Genomic DNA, 16,790 nt, shown 5'->3' on the forward strand with positions numbered 1-16,790 from the left:
CCTACCCAAGACTTAAGGGTAGGTTAGGGAAGGTTTTCCAGAGAAGGAAATACCTGATGTGAATCTTGACGAATGAGTAGGAGATAGGTCAAGAATAGAGAATAGCCTAGTAAGCAGATCCCTGGGTGGCACAGTTTGCTAACTGAAAGGTTGACAGTTAAATCCACCAAGTGGTGCCATGGAAGAAAGGCCTGGAGATCTTCTTCCATAGGTTACAGCCACTGAAAGCCCTATGGAGCACAGTTCTACTCTGAAACACATGGGGTTACCATGAGTTGGAATCAACTCAATGGCAATGGGTTTTGGTTTCACATAGTAAGCAGAGGAAACAGCAGGTACAGACATGAAAACATGTTTAGGGTACTACAAGTGATTCATTATGGCCCAAGTCTAATATTTGAAGGGAGAAATTGCAAATTACTTAATATTACTAATCATAGCTACCATTTCTTAGCACTTACTTTATGCTAGGCAATTGGCATACGTTTTCTCATTTTATTCTCATAACAGTTGTACAAGTAAAGTATCATTTTGTAAATGAAGATACCAAGACTGAGAAGTAACTTCTCTACAGGTCACACAGCCCAGGACCAGAATATTAACCTGGCTTTTTGAGAGGGTGTAAAATGTGTTCCCGTTTTGTTACTTGGACATATTTTTGTAGATAATAATGGCCAACACTTACTGAGCATTTACTGTGTGCCAGGCATTGTTGTAAGAGCTTTTTATGTATTGACTCATGTTGTTGTCCTCACATTCCCAGGAGTTAGGTACTGTTCGTACCTTGTTTACAGATGAGACCAAGGCATGGCAAAGTTAAGGAACTTGCCCAATGTCACACAGCTAATAAGTGGAGCCAAGATTTGAACCTTGGCTGTTTAACTCAGAACATATGTTTTTAAATTCTGCCTCTTCCTCTTAATTGAATACTTACTATGGGCCAAATCCAGTGCTAAGCACTTGATATATATCCTTTAGTTCATCAACCCTACAGGGTTGATTTTGTTCATAAACAGGCTCAGTAAGGTTTAGTAGCATATCCAAAAATTTGCTAGTAAGTGTCTTGTTTTGGAAGGTGCGTTGTTTGGGGCGACACCTAAAATGCCAGGAACCACAAAACGGCAACCACTGATCTTGTGCCCAATTGTACAAGAGAAATAACAGTATGTACATCATATGGAATGTGAACTTGCTGTGCCCCATCTGTGAAGCAGTGCCTAATTATAGGACTTGATGAAAGTTGTTAATACAAAAAGTTAGAGATCCAAGCCACTACACTAGTGAGGTTTAAGTTAGTATGTACTAGGTGGCTAATACTTTGAAATGAAGTTCAGTTCCATCACTCAGATTACTAAAATATTTCCTGCTTACAAGCAAAATTAACATTCTGTTATAAAAATGTCATATTTAGTGTTTTTCTTTCATTCTGAGGATTCTCAAAAATCAGTTACCGTGGCTATCACTGAGACATAACAGTTCCATGAAATACGATAAAGAATATTCACTATTTAATTGTAAAGAGAAACAAGACTTTTGGTTAAAATTAAATTTAATGCTTTCCCTTTTCTGAAAGGTTTTATTTTGAAAAGAATTGTGCTACACGAATACAAATTCCTTAAAATTGAGATATCAATAAGATCTAGTACATCAGAGCACTAAGAACATTTTACAACTTTTTAACTACAATTAAAGATTCAGAGAAGCTATAAAACCCGAGGAAGGAGGATGCTTTCTGTAGCAGGGTAGAAGGTAATTTAAAATGAATAGACATGTAAGAAAAACAGAAATCCTACTCACCAAAATACATGGCATTATTTTTTATGGTGCCCATATGGAATGTTTAAAACTGTCAAGATATGTCAGAAGTTTGCAGGATATAAGGCCGTAGTAAGTCTCAAACAGTGTACGTTCTTTTCCATCATTAATTTCTTTCCATGCCAGGGACATTTCAGCATCTGTAGTTTCTGAGGATGTGAAAATGAATTTATAGCAACATCTGTTGTAGCTGATGTGCTTTTTCCCAGAAAACCTTGAACTGTGGATGGGTATAAGGCCAATGAACTTAGCACAAATTCCTACAAACACATCCGCGGGTACCATAATGGGTACTTCTTTGAAAACTACATACATCATCCAAGTCACATCCTGGGACATTATAAAGGCCTCACCACTGCAGTAATTTGGGTAGTACTTTCCTGGGTACTCATTAAGAGGAACAAATTCTTGGTTACGAGGGTCTCTATTCGGTGTATCCTGATGGATAACTCTTCCTACATAGATCTCCTCGAGGCGTTCTTTCAGATTGAGAAGATAGTCCACCAAGGTTGGTAGATCGACAAATATCTCTTCTTCAACCTTGAGAATGAACAGGGCATTAGGACAGAAGGTTACAGCCCACTGTGTCATGGCAATGATCTTCAGGGTTTGGTTCTCAGAAGTGTCCAAGAAGATTCCTTCAATTATATCATTATTATTATGGGACTCTTTATCTATCTCTTGTTGAGTAGTTACCAAAAGAGGCATTCCCAAAGCAAATAGTGTGAGAATGGAGTGCCCTTGGACACTGGTCATGTTACCCCAGGTTTTCCTGATGAGGTCCCGCCTTGTCCCATTTCCTGGGCTACTGAAGATGAGAGAGAGCAAGAAAATGTTCTTCCCTTTACACACCTCCGACTGGCTCAGGATATAATATTTGGAGAGATTGCTTCTTAGGGGTTTCACGTTCAATTTTCTTGCTTCATCCTTAATTTCAAGAACTTTCATATCTACGTACGGCAACGAATGCAAAAAGTATTCTTCCACAAAGTCAGCCCCAAAAAATAAGGCATGAAGTAGGATGACATTAAACAGAATGAAACACCACTGGTGAGTTCGAAGCCTGCAGAATGTCACCTAAATGAAGAAAGAACATGTTCGTTCAAACATTTCCATTCCTGTCTTTGCCCCCTGTGAACTCTATATGTACCACTATTACAGCACTTAGCAGTATATTTTAAGTGTTTATTATTATTTATTATTATTATTGTCTCTTCCACTAGATCCTGGTCTCTTGGACAACAGGCATCATGTCTGACTCTTTTCCATGTTGAGTTCGGTAACTGGCACAAATTGGACACTGAGAAAATGTTGGTTGATTGCTTGCTTGTTTGCATGAAAACCTATTTATATGTACAAGGCACTGTATTAGAAACTGGAGAAACAGAGGAATCAGACACAGACACATGGATGTAAAATAATAAGCGGCATTATGATAAAAGGCTATAGGAAAATATTCAATGTTCTTTCTGGAATTGAAGCATTTGGAGTGATTTATTCTCCAGTTACAAACGTCAAGGGCTATTTTTCCATGCAGTGGTGGCTTTTATTGGCTACTGCACACCAGCTACTATCAATCATTTATATTCTTCCAGTATGACTTTCCAATTTAATACAAAACCACAATCTGTTTTGACAATGTTCCCTAATCCACTTGACATATCTGTCCATATAGTTAGATTCCTGCTATTTGTATAGCACCAGAGGTCTAACACCAATCTATCAAGCTTACTCTACCTCATCAAAGGAGCTAGAAACTTTCCCTCTGGAAGGGCATACGCAGGGTTGTAAAATAAAAGAATGAAGGAACATTAAAGGGATTAAATCCATATTTATTGGAGCTTTGAACAACAAAGCCTTTTATAATAACTTCTGTTGCCATTGAGTCAATTCTGACTCATGGTGACCCCATATGTTTCAGAGTAGAACTGCGCTCCATATGATTTTCAATGACTTATTTTATGGAACGAGATCACCAGAACTTTCTTGCACAGCGTCACTGGGTGGATTTGAATCGCCAACCTTCCAGATAGTAACCAAGTACAAACCGTTTGTGCCACCCAGAGGTACCTTTTCATAATAGTTCTCTCTTATTGAGCACTTGCTATGTGTCAGGAATTTATGCTAAGCACTTTACCTGCCTTAACTCACTTAGCCCTGGTAATATCCTTTTGAGATGAGTTGTCTTCAAAATTAAGCTTATCAACTTAGTGGTTAGTGGCTTAATAATTTGCCCAAGATCACACAGTGAGTAAAGGAGTAGGGCTATGATTTGAAATCAAGTCTCAGATTCCAAAGCTCACTCTTAACCACGGGAGAATCTTCACTCCCATCTTTACTTTTCTTTGTCCATTTAACAGAAAAACAACAACAAAACAAACTCCTGCATTTGTGGTCTGAACTTTCCATTTTCTCAGTGCTGATGATTTGCACACAGAAGAAAATTCAGCCTCCTCAAAGCCTATTTTAATAGATACCAAATGCTTCAAATATTATAAGAAACTTACCTGCATGTTGACTGTGAGCAGTTTCAGGGCTTTGGAAATTAAGTCCAGATGGAAAATTATGCCCAGATGTATCTCAGGATCACTCCAGTCTAACAGCAATTGAAGTAAAAAACTTTGTGCCTGAAACTTTAAGGATAAGGTTTCTTGCCAATCAACCTGAGCTTTTGTCCCAGAATACCTGAAGGCTGCGTATGAGAGCAAGTGTTGATCGTATTACAGCTAGAGTTAATCCAGAACAATGAATAGAATAAGCAAACCTCTTCACATGCTTCCAACCTTATGTACCTCGTGAAATTGACCCCTTGTTTTATGTTGAGATCCTAGGGAAGCATGTGTGGGAGCTCAAAAAACAGTTCATCGACATCACCTCTCCACAGCATCATCACACAAGGAGAAATGCCATATAGTGTGCTTTGGACTATGTAAAAATGGCATGGGGTGGGGGTGGGGGGGTGTCTGACCTCCTCTAACTTGACGGTGGGGAGGGAGGGAGAATCAAGATCAACAGCCCAAGGCTGATTCCTATGAGGTGGAGGTCAGACCTGCCTCCACCCTCCAACCTTTGTACCAACTCTGACACCATCCATTCTTCCCATGACACTGTCTACTTTTCTGCTGGGTTCTGTAATTTGTTGCAATGGCCACACACAACTCACAGGACAGTACTCACGATTATGGGTTTTATTAGGGAAGTAACAGGTTACAATTCAGGTTCAGGAATGCTTAGGATACAGTTCTTCAAACAGGACAGCCTCTTCTCAACCTTGCCTGAAGGCACACCTCTCTCTGGCCCCTTGGCCTCTGCCCAGCTCCGGCAAGTGTTACAAAGCTGTTTTAGCTCTGCCAATAAGTGCCCAGAGGAACCCCACTCAGCCAGCAAGCCTCAGCCCGAAGGCACTCAGCTCTTTTCGCTCGGTGGGTTAAGGAGCCTAGCTCCGTTGCCAAGTGCCCTGAAGCACCTCACTCCACCAGCAAGGCTCCTGCCTAAAGGTGCTCAGTTTTCTCTTTCCATGAGCTAGGAACCCCACTGCACTGTCTCCTGCCTGTCTCCTGGTTCTGTTGTCTCTACTTCTCACCATTTCTTGCCATCTCTGGTGTTACAGTTCTGTCTCTGTCTCTCATGGATCTAGGAGGTTCTCAGCACAGGAATCCCAGGTCCAAAAGACATGCTGCACTCCTGGTTCTTCTTCCTTGGTGGTGGTGAAATCCTCCTTTCCTGCCTCTGGGATGGCTCATTTTAAGCCTAGTGGGATGGCAAAACTGCCAATCCCCTTGTTAGGGTTCCATACACCTTATTTGCATGGTCCCCCCCCCCAAGGGTGCCATGCACCTTATTTACATTATTAGCAAGCTACCCAATCCCCGGTGTGCCATAAGTACCTCATTTGCATAGCCACACCCAGTCTTTTGGTGGGAGTTACAAAGACTATGGCTAGAAGTAATTCACTGCTCCACAGAGTGCATCTCAAGAAACTGAACAATTGGAGTAGTTCCTGCTCACTAGTAGGATGTGCAAGAACCTTACTAAATCAATTTTAAGACATCCAAACTACCTCCCCCAGGCAAATTAATCTCAAAATGAAAAACAACATGTAGTCCACTTTGGCCTGAATTGAAGAAACTAAGCATTTGATGTTTGCCTTTTTCCTGGAGCATATACATGAAGGGATTATCCCAAACACAGTTTCTACCAGAAAGTTTATTTCAAGAAAAAAAACAGAATGCAACATATTTTCATGTACCTGTGACATAAGCAGTTGTACATTCTGTTCTGGTGCCAGTCTATATTTCCTCTTTTTCTTTTCACATGTTGATCTTCCTACCTGCCAGTTACAGCGGTTTTTGAAGTTACATATTTGCCTAGCAATAACTCATTAAAGTTGGCTATGCTTTTTTTTTTTTTTTTGGTCTTATGCTTTCTTGACAGCCATTATGCAAACTTGAAAATTTTTTAAAAATGGGAAAATTTAACCAAAAAATCCATTCAAATGAAAGAAAATTTTTAACATGTAAAATTTAATAATTAAATTGGTCTTGTAGGTATTTAAACACAAATCTCTATTTTGCAATTTTCTTTTCATTTTTTAGAGTCATAAACTTTGCTCCTGGATCTCCTGTGGGCTTAAGCTTACACAATTTGGTTTCTTTGTCCGTGAAAGGTTCAAACTATATTGCACTATGAAGTTGGCCTGTGTTGAAATCCTATGCCAGCCAATTACTATGACCTTAGGCAAGATGTCTAAACATTTTTTGGCCTCAGTTTCCCCATCTCTAAAAATGGGTCTCATAATAGTAACTATCCTGTAGGATTGTTGTGGGAATTGAGTGAGATAATACATAAAATGTGCCTAGAAGAGGGCCTGGCACATAATAAGCACAGTTTTAGTTCTTGATGCTAAAATATTCACATGCTTTATCTCCCTTAATCCTCAGTCACTATAAGTCAGAATTGACTTGAAGGAAACAGGTTTGGTTTTGAATTTTTGATAAGGATATGTATAATTGTTATTCAATGAGGAAAATAAAGCCAGAGAGGTTAAGTAACCAGGCAAAGGTCACAGCCAGAGAGTGGAAGAGCTGCAATTCAAATCAAGATCATCTGACTCCCTTTTTTCTCCCTCTCCTCTGACCCTCACCTTGCTTAATTTGTTTACTTAGCACTTCCTAAGGCTTGCACCCTGGCTTGTTTAGTTATTTGTTTTATCTGTTTGCCAACCCCCACAAGGATCTAAGACCCAGGTGGTCAGGGGTTTTTGTGCGTTTTGTTCACTAACCCTAGCTCCTAGAACAGTGTCTGGAACATAACTGATTGCTGTCTAGTCGATTCCAACTTATAGCTACCCTACAGGACAGAGAACTGCTCCATAGGGTTTCCAAGGCTGTAAAGTGGTTAAGAGCTCAGGCTGCTAACCGAAAAGTCGGCAGTTCGAATTCACCAGTCGCTCCTTGGAAACCCTCTGGGGCAGTTCTATTGTCCCATAGGGTCGCTATGAATCGGAATCCATCCCACGGCACACATCACCACCACCACCATTTACAGAAGCAGACTGCCACATCTTTCTTCCGCTGAGCTGCTGGTGGGTTCTGTCAACCTTTTGGTTAGGGGCCGAGCGCTTATCCACTGTGCCACCAGTTCTCCTTGTCTGGGACTTATATACCCGTTGCCGTTGAGTCAATTCCAACTCATAGCCATCCTACAGGACAGAGTAGAACTGCCCCATAGGGTTTTCAAGGCTGTAAATCTTTAGGGAAGCTGACTACCACATCTTTCTCCCGCTGAGCAGCTGGTGGGTTCCAACAGCCAACTTTTCAGTTAGTAGCCGCACGCCTTTAACCACTGCTCTGTCTAGGACATAAACCAAACTGCCCCACAGGGTTTCCAAAGGAGCGGCTGGTGGATTCGAACTGCTGACCTCTTGGTTAGCAGCGCAGCTCTTAACTACTGCGCCACCAGGTGCTTAACCGGGTTTTGACTTTGGACACTTCTCTCAACTTCTCTAAGCAATAGCTCCCTCTCCTCCGTAAAGCGTGGATAATAACAAAGAGTGCTACAGAGTTGATGTAAAATCAGATTGGATGAGGGACATGAACGCCCTGGATAAATGTGAATACACTGCAGGAAAAAGAGCTTTTGTTCAGAGTTCCCCAGATCAAAGCTCATTGACGGCCGTACTGCGCGTGCTCCGCTTCTCTACGCTGTCTTTGGCTCTCCCGCTTCCCACTAGGGGAGGGGGCCGGAAGTGCAGCGACTTCCTCCAGGCGCCTTGGGGCGAGGGGACGCGCGGAGATGACGCAAGTAGCGCCGGAAGCCGCTCCCCTGTGAGGTTGCGGACCTGGAGCAGTGGCCGCACGTTCAGGTATGCATTTAAAGGCAGGGCCGGGGGCGGAGAAGGGGCTGTTCGGTGCGAGGATCTCAGCTGACTCCCGTACCTCTACTGTTCGTCTTTCTCACCCTGCAGGCGCCATGGCTGCGGAGCTGACCCGGCCGCTTCGAGGCTCTGGCGGCCCGATCGCGCCCAGTCGGTGTGTGCCCGGCGCGAGGTCCCGGGCCGCGGGGCACTCGCTCAGGTCAGTGCCGCGCGGAACATGGCTCAGGGAACAGGGGACCTAGAGACGACCAGCGGGTTGAAGGGCTCTGGAGTTCATTTTAGAGATGGGAGAATTGAGTATCGGAGTTACTGCGTCCTACTGCCTCAGTTTCCTTATCTGAGAAATGAGTTGACAGTAATGCCCCAGGGCTGCCTTGAGTTTGAAAGATGAAGTGTGGAGAGGTGATTTATGAAGTAGAAAGCGCTGTACTAATGTGAGGGACTGCGCCATAATTATAGGTATACCATGGAAACAGGTGTGTATGTATGTAGGGTGCTGCTTGAAGTAAAGCAAAAATAACAATATTAATGCTAAATAATAATTGTAGCTGGCATTTATTGTAGGCTTACAGTGTGCCAGGTACTGTGCTAAACACTTCACACGCATTATCCTATTTAATCCTCACAAAAACCCTTGTCGGTCATGCTGTTTTACAAGTGAGAACAGTGGGCATGAGATAGGTGATTTGCTCAAGAGCACCCAGCAACAAGTGGAGCTGCAAAGTCATATTTTGCAGACATTATTTGTATTCTTTCAAAACATTTTTATTCATCTTAAAGCTAAAAGTGATTTTTTAATAGTATATACACATAATTTGAAATTTAAAAAAGAGACACAGTAAGAAGGACCCCGTCACCCTCCTGTTCCTCGGCTCTCCAGTTCTCTCTGGAGGCAACTACTGTTACTAGTTTCTTAAATATTTAAAAGCTATTTTAAGTTCATAGGTTATATATGCATTTTCAAAGTTTCTGTTCTTAATTACTGATTATGCTTGATAAGAAAAGAGAGAGAAGATTGAGCCCACCTCCCCCCGCCAAAGAAAAAAAAAGTCTGCTTTCATTCTTGACAAAGCCAGGTCCTGATGGAGGAGGGGAAAACACTTCAAACTGTTTTATTCAGAATATCATGTATCTAATAATACTTAGAGATACAGGTTTTTTGTTTTTGTTTTTTTCTGAGGGGGGACAGGGAATGAGGTATTGAGCTTGCCACCTCCTGTAGGACTCTGGGAAAGTCATTCCACTTCTTGAGCCTTAGATTTTCTCATTTATCAGTTAAGAGAAATGATAATACCTTTCATAGGATTGTGAAGATCTAGTGAGGCAACCTTTATCTGTAGTATTTTAGGCTTTAGGGAGTCCTAGGGTGGTGCAAATGGCTAAGCACTCCACTACTAAATGAAAGGTTGGGGATCCAGATCCACCCAGAGACTTGGCGATCTACTTCCAAAAGGTCACAGCCATTGAAAACCCTATGGAGCGCACTGCTACTCTGCATACATGGGGTTGCCATCAGTCGGAATCAACTCCATGGCAACTGGTATGGTTGGACTTTTTTTAGGCTTTAAAGCGAATACAAATCTGAGAGTTGCCTAAGGACACATGGAGAGTTAATGGCAGAACCAGAGGCAAAATCCAGGTCTTACAAGTCCCAGTTTAGGAGTCTTTCCATTCCACCACATATTCCCTCAAAGCTTTGTGATTCTTAATATTGAGGGCAAGAAGGCAAGTTTAGTGTTTAGTCTGAGGTTGGGGGAAAAAACAGGCAAGACAGTAGGAGGTCTGGGTAGGGTGAAGAGATAAATGCACTGAGTGGGAAATTATAGCCTCAAGTCAATAACTACACTTAATCATAAAATTAAACTCCCCATAAGTTTGAGCCCTTGAATTTTTTTCCGGGTAAGTTCTACTTGCTGGTATTTTTAAGCAGCTTTAAGAGAAACTTCATTATAAAATCATAGGGTTGAAAAGGATGTTAGTGGTCATCTCGTCTACTCCATCAGCCTAAGCTTCAGTGCCTTAAAAAGCTTTCCTGCCAGGTATTCATAATAATAAGACTAACAGAAACTACTAAGGTACTCTAGACTGGGTACTGTGCTAAGCATGTCTCTGTTTTATTTCTGATTCTCACAGTCCTTAAGATGGGCGATAGCTTCCATTTTACCAGTGACAAAACTGAAGCTTAGAAGTTAGTTGAACGTGCCCATGATCACATTGGAAGTGACTGAATCAATGTTAAGATTTGACTGATTCCATAGCATTTTCATTTACTCCATTCCACCTCTGTATCCAGCTGTTCTTGGCTGTCCCCAGTTATGGGAAGCTCACCACTTTGGAGGCAGCTATTCATTCCATTGTTGGAAAGCTCTGATGATTTGAAAGCTCCTCCTCATGCTGAATTGAAGTCTCTCACTTCCTGTGGTTTTACCCTTGGGACTTGTGCCGCCAGTACAAAACATTCATAGAGACTTTCTGCAAGAGTTTAGTTTAGACTGTGACCTTAATAAAGTCACAGTAGCCTCATTTGTTGTCCTCTCCAAAGTCAGTTAATTCTTTCAGAAAAGTGAAAACTTTTTAAAATAGTATATTCTGTGGAATTAATGGACTTTATTTAAATAAGATGCCTTTTTTCACAGCAGTCAGAGATGAAGAACTGGAAAACAACTTCCCCTTATGGGGTTGAGCAGCTTAGAGGACAATCTCTAATGTTAGAGTTGGAAAAGAAATTCTTACTAGGAGTTAGGAGAATATGTAAATCTTGGAAATGCTTGGGTTTTTGGAAAGGTGCTCATTGGAAAGCTTGCCCCATAATCTTCAGTGGTATGGGCACATTAATTTGGCTTGTTATAGGATGTCTCTTAGTTATTTCGTAAATGATAGAAAGCAAGATAACCCTGATAATGTTTTAATGGTAATTATAAATTTGCCTTGTGGCCAATGAAATCGCAATCCAGTTCACATAAATGCAAGCATTTCTACTACACATGTGTGGTTAGCACTTCTCAGTGTAATAGAGCAAGTCCCCTACACTTTTCCCTTTAAAAAATGATTCCAGGTCAGATATTTTGGTGTGTGTTTTTAATTGACCAGTGGTACTAGCAGCTGTTAGAATTCTTAACTGTTTGCAAAATCAAGCATTTGAGATTTGTCTGGACTCCATTCCCCATAGAATACTGAAAGTAAAATAGCTAGGAGAAGAATTCTGTTAGGAGTTAGCTGGTCCTTTCACTGGGATGGTTATAGCAGCTTCGCTCACACTCTCCCTCATCCCTGCACTGAATTAATTAGCTGTTGTAGCATTGTGTGTATGTCCATAGAAGAGTTTTTGTCTTGCTGTCAATGATTATTTTTTAAAGGCAGAGATTTTCAATCGAGAGATGTTTGTTAGGATTCAGAGGAAGGAGGGGGCATGTTATTTTATGATAAGCTGATAGAACTTTGGTGAACTGATTTTTTTTTTTGGCAGCCTAGTAAATCCTGAAAATAAACTGATAAATTCTATCTAGCCCAAACCCTGAGGCTTCAAGGGTATTAACTTGAAGTCTAGTCACTGTCCAGAAACCAAAACTGTGAGACAGTAGAGCAGATGGTGTGATTGGAAAAGGTTTCTTCTAATAAAGTAGACTGATTTTTGTCTTATAACATTCTTGCCAAATTTGATATTGGAAAGTTAATGAAAATAATTCTTACCCGCCTTACGTTAACGAAGTTTGAAGGTATTAGAAATCTGTCTTTTTGTATAGACCTGATCTAGATGATATGTGTGGAAAGGAATTTATTTTCCTCTTCCACATTAATTAAGACTTAAGTTTTTGTAATTAGTGTGGCAGTCTGAGATTAGGAGAAAATTTATTTTTCTTTTTTTAAATCATGGAACTTCTTTAACCTATCAAAATAGAATAATAAACCCCCATTTACATGTCACCCAGCATTAACATCAACACATGGCTGATCTTGGGAAAGGTAGTTTTTACTGATTCGCTTTATTTTTGTTTTCTCTTTTCTATTAGTTTATTTCCCATTGCTAAGAATGGGTTGACACCTTGACTCAGTGTATAATACTGGGTACTTTTAGACTTTTTTGTCCCAGTTAGCCCTGGAGTAATGTGTCATTCTCCTATAGGGGAGAGTGATATAATTAGATAGGCACAGTGCCCCAGGTCTTATCGCCAACTTGTGGTTCTCCTAGTTGTATCTGACTTGAGAGGGAGACAGCAAGATGTGTTTGGAAAAGTACTGATCTTGCGAGCACTGAGGACCCTTATAGCTCTCTGGGGCGCATGGTTAACAGTTTGTCACTAGCTTATATGAGGCTTATAAAAACAGACTATGGTAGACCAAATAAGGCCCTTATTAATTCGTAATTCATGTTCTAACCAGGGGTTCAACCAGTTCTTTCCAGTTGGACCCCCTGTGAATTTGCTTTTCTACCCCCGATATACTGAATCAGAATCTACATTTTAACAAGATCAGGTGAATCAGGGGATCTTGTTAAAATGTGGATTCTAATTCATATATCTGGGGTGGAAGGGCAAGTTCTCAGCAGGGGGTCAAACCTAAAGAACTGGTTTGAAGCCCTGGTTCTAATAGGCAGTCCTATAAAGAGTTGGAAGAACCAGAATACCTGAGGCACATAGTTTATTACAGCTGCTTATTTTTCCTCCTCAGACCTTTTTGCCTGAACATTTATTGCAAAAGCAAGTGTCAGTTTTTTGATTTTGATGACAAATCAGGTTGTGTCTAGCATGATAACTGATGTCTTCGGTTACAGAGACTTGATTTCTGGTTGTCATATCCTAATGCTCGTTTTTTGTGACTTTAGTGGCCAAATGGAGTGTATTAAGGAGTTCATTAAGGAAATTGTTTTAAAATGGTATTGTGGGGGGTGTATTGTAGAATACACTGTTTTATAATGAATGAATACTTTTGTAAATCTTTCCTGCATGTAGCATGTGCTAGACTTCAAAAGGAACAAGTCACACATACCAACATAAGTTTCAGTGACTTAACTCTTCAGAGATCATGATTTGTTAAAGTATGTTTTCTCAAATGTATTTTCTTTTGTGTGCGTGGAAAATTTTCAGATAAATAATATTGTGTTAACTTTAAAATTGTAATGTAGTAACTAAGCATAAAGTTGTAATACCAAGTTTTTTATACTAACTTTAATACTTCATTTGTTAGCAGTCTTGCTTGAACGGTCTTTTTGAGCAGAACTAATACAATATTTTGATGTGCCACAGGTAAATTTTTCCATAACCTTATGGAGAGAAAGGACTTTGAGACATGGCTTGATAACATTTCTGTTACATTTCTTTCTCTGACGGACTTGCAGAAAAATGAAACTCTGGATCACCTGATTAGTCTGAGTGGGGCAGTCCAGCTTAGGCATCTCTCCAATAACCTGGAGACTCTTCTCAAGCGGGACTTCCTCAAACTCCTTCCCCTGGAGCTCAGTTTTTATTTGTTAAAATGGCTCGATCCTCAGACTTTACTCACATGCTGCCTCGTCTCTAAACAGTGGAATAAGGTGATAAGTGCCTGTACAGAGGTGTGGCAGACCGCGTGTAAAAATTTGGGCTGGCAGATAGATGATTCTGTTCAGGACACTTTGCACTGGAAGAAGGTTTATTTGAAGGCTATTTTAAGAATGAAGCAACTCGAGGACCATAAAGCCTTTGAGACCTCATCATTGATTGGACACAGTGCCAGAGTGTATGCACTTTACTACAAAGATGGACTTCTCTGTACAGGTAAGAGATGCTGGAACTGTTTTTTTATTTTTGCATTATGTAGGATGTAATCTTAAAAAAAAAAGGTAGACTACTCCTCAGACTTGAGAATGACAGGTGTTGATTATATGAGACACCTATAATGGCACTCTCCCTCCCCCCACCCCCAGATCCTCTTCTTTCCCTCTAGAGAAGTAGAGAAGGCAATAATTTTTTTTTTTTTAATTGTGCTTTAAGTGCAAGTTTACAGTTCAAGTCAGTTTCTCATACAAAAGTTTATACACGAATTGCTATGTGACCCTAGCTGCTCTCCCTATACTGTGACAGCACACTCCTCCTCTCCACCCCAGATTTCCTATGTCCATTCAACCAGCTCCTGTCCCTTTTTGGAGAAGGCAGTAATTTTGTATAAAATTTTACAAGAAGAAATTCAGGCATTTTTTAAAAGCAAGACGTGAATCAGAAAGCTAAAGTTTTTTTTTTTTTTCCTATACGTCCTCCATGTTGGTTAGTTTTATTTCTTTTTTTTAATCAGCAATGATTTGTTGGAAAAAACACTGAAAAATTTGGTGTCTAGTTCCAGCAAGTAGTTAGATCATTTTGGATAAGTTATTTAACCTGTGTTTGTTCCTTGTCTGTAAAATATGGAAAGGGAGGTATTTCATTCTTGCTCTCAAACTCTGTGATTCTAAGAATTACCAGAGTTTGAACCTGAGAATGAAGGGAGTTGACTCCAGGCAGTTCTGATCAGTGATCCCAGTGCCTAGTCACTTAGATTGTATGTAATATACTTGGTATTCTTTCTTCATCCAAGATTATTTCTAATAAACATTTTTGTATTACCTAAACTACATTGCTGTCATTTTTAATAAATATAAACTATTCATCTGTGTAAATATATTATTTATTATGTGAAATATATCATTTTCATGTTAGTACATATTTTATTAATATTTTTGTTCACATTAGTTTTTTCCTTAAATTATTTATTTGGGCAGAAGCCTCAAAGTAGACTCACAGGATCAAGAAGTCTGATTTTATAGCTCATATTACTTCTTTCCAGACTGATTGAATTGATGCCTTGCTCACAGTAGAGTCTTAAATAACCTGCTTCTTCTTCAGAGTTCATGAGCATTCAATTTTAATATTGTAAGTGGTTAAGAGATGCATGATTTCTCAAGATTGTTTCTAAATTGCATTTCTTCATTCATCAGGGATGTCAGTTGTCCCATGTGGTGATACATCGTTTGAAATACTGGACAAATTGCCAGTTTTATAAAATAAGCACTTTGATGATTTTATTTGTTTATCGTCTTGAAGTTACTTCACACTTGCAACCACCTGTCTTATAAACCTTATTATTGAAACAACATCATCTGTTCTTCTATACTTTGATGTTCTTTCCCAGTTGTGATGATAGCTTTTCCCTGTCCTTTTTGCCTTGTGACCCATGGCAGGTATTTTGTAAAGATTAAAGTGCAGTGTGGCCTTGGAGCTTGGAGCTCATTGGCACTTAGATAAATACTGGCATTTGGCTCATTGTACTTAGAACCATCTCTAGCTTTTTTTCATTTCTGGTGAAACTTTACTTTTGAAATGCAATAAGCCCTCAATCACTTGGAGCAGATGTAAATGGGAAACATTCACTGAATTCTCAAACTGCCTGGAAAATTAATATCTACAGTAGGTGTGGACCCAACCCTGCATTTTAAGATTATTTTCTAGGTGGGTCTATATGTTGTTATCTCTATTCTGATTAAGTTCATGAGGTTTGCATATTGAAAATTATGCTGCTATTGAAAGTGATCCAAAACGTTAGTTTAATTTTTCTAATAGCAGCCATCCCTGGGGTTGTTACTAGTGAGAAAAGTGTTAGTTATAGAATTATACATGTGTCTGTCATCTTGTTACTTAAGAGGTTGTATTGGGAAATCCTGAATTTGGCAGTAAGTGGACAGTGACTCTCAGATTAGTCCCTTGAGCGTGCAGTAACACAGTATTACCAAAGAGGTAGTTGGTGAATGCTAAAAAATTGATATGGTATAGATTGAATAAGGTTGTTATCACTCTGTTCTACAATATTTTTCTGAAATGATAATAAACCTATTGTGCTTTGTGCCGTTAGGCTCTGCTCTTTTGTTAATTCATTCAGTAGATATTTATTTATGAAATGCCTACTATGTGAAAGACATTGTAAGAGCATATACAGATGAATTAGAACAGTTCTTTGCTCAGAGAGTATATACACAGAGATCAGGAAGGTAACCTGACTTAAATAAAAGTCTCCATGTGAACGAACTGTGGCAAATCAGAGAACGCTTGCCTTTCTAAAGAGGATTACCTGCTGCTCCACTGTAGTGGCATAGTGCCATGTGGGGATTCAGGCTCAGAGTTGCCAGATCTGACTTCTTGAGAAAAGCCCCAAACCCAGAGTTTTGTGAAATAGCCTGATTTTTAAGTATTAATTTTCTAAGTATTTACTCACATTTTTTAAATATGTGGTTAGGCCAGTTACAACACATTTGTAGGTCGTATTCAACTTCTTGAGCTGACATATTGTGACCTATGGCTTATAGTCTAATAAGAAAAATAGCTATAAAAGTATGATAAAATGAATAGTTGAATTGTATGAGAAGAAAATTATAGTTGTTCAGAGCAAGGAATGATTTCTTCCATTTGGGAAAATTGAGCAGTATTTTTGTTGGGTCTCGAAGAATGGGTAGATTTTAGAGATGAGACTCAGGGTAAGGGCTATTCTGTAGGAAGATTAGCATTAGTAAAGGTATGGAAGTGGCTAAGCCTGGGGCGTGTAAGAGAATTCATTTTTGCTGGGCTCTTAGGATTAAAGTAGGGTGGTTGTTGTGTGC

The 16,790-nt window shown here is 39.8% G+C and overlaps 2 protein-coding genes across 3 annotated transcripts in view; one reads left to right on the top strand and one right to left on the bottom strand.

The window, feature by feature from the left end:
• Nucleotides 1–242: 242 nt before the first annotated feature.
• B3GALT9 (beta-1,3-galactosyltransferase 9) lies at nucleotides 243–3,774 on the bottom strand. The gene has a single exon (XM_023727346.1). It carries the CDS (start codon nucleotides 2,761–2,763, stop codon nucleotides 1,819–1,821), a length of 945 nt encoding a protein of 314 aa, XP_023583114.1. The 5' UTR covers nucleotides 2,764–3,774; the 3' UTR covers nucleotides 243–1,818.
• Nucleotides 3,775–7,717: 3,943 nt separating this feature from the next.
• FBXW2 (F-box and WD repeat domain containing 2) overlaps nucleotides 7,718–16,790 on the top strand; it is a 33,923-nt gene continuing 24,850 nt past the window's right edge. The window contains exons 1-3 of one of the 2 annotated variants that reach the window (XM_023727347.1): nucleotides 7,718–8,179; nucleotides 8,282–8,390; nucleotides 13,527–13,944. In XM_023727347.1, coding sequence (XP_023583115.1) covers nucleotides 7,899–8,179; nucleotides 8,282–8,390; nucleotides 13,527–13,944 — 808 coding nt within the window. In that variant the 5' untranslated portion in view covers nucleotides 7,718–7,898. Of the gene's footprint in view, nucleotides 8,180–8,281; nucleotides 8,391–13,434; nucleotides 13,945–16,790 lie in introns of both variants that reach the window. The other variant, XM_012554373.1, reaches the window with a different exon arrangement.

Source organism: Trichechus manatus, unplaced genomic scaffold (genome assembly GCF_000243295.1).
Source record: "Trichechus manatus latirostris isolate Lorelei unplaced genomic scaffold, TriManLat1.0 scaffold00016, whole genome shotgun sequence".
Classification (NCBI taxonomy): Eukaryota; Metazoa; Chordata; class Mammalia; order Sirenia; family Trichechidae; genus Trichechus; species Trichechus manatus.

Bases quoted from the DNA above. Each gene is read 5' to 3' on its own strand.
- B3GALT9 (XM_023727346.1), bottom strand. From the start codon at position 2,763: ATGAAAGTTCTTGAAATTAAGGATGAAGCAAGAAAATTGAACGTGAAA.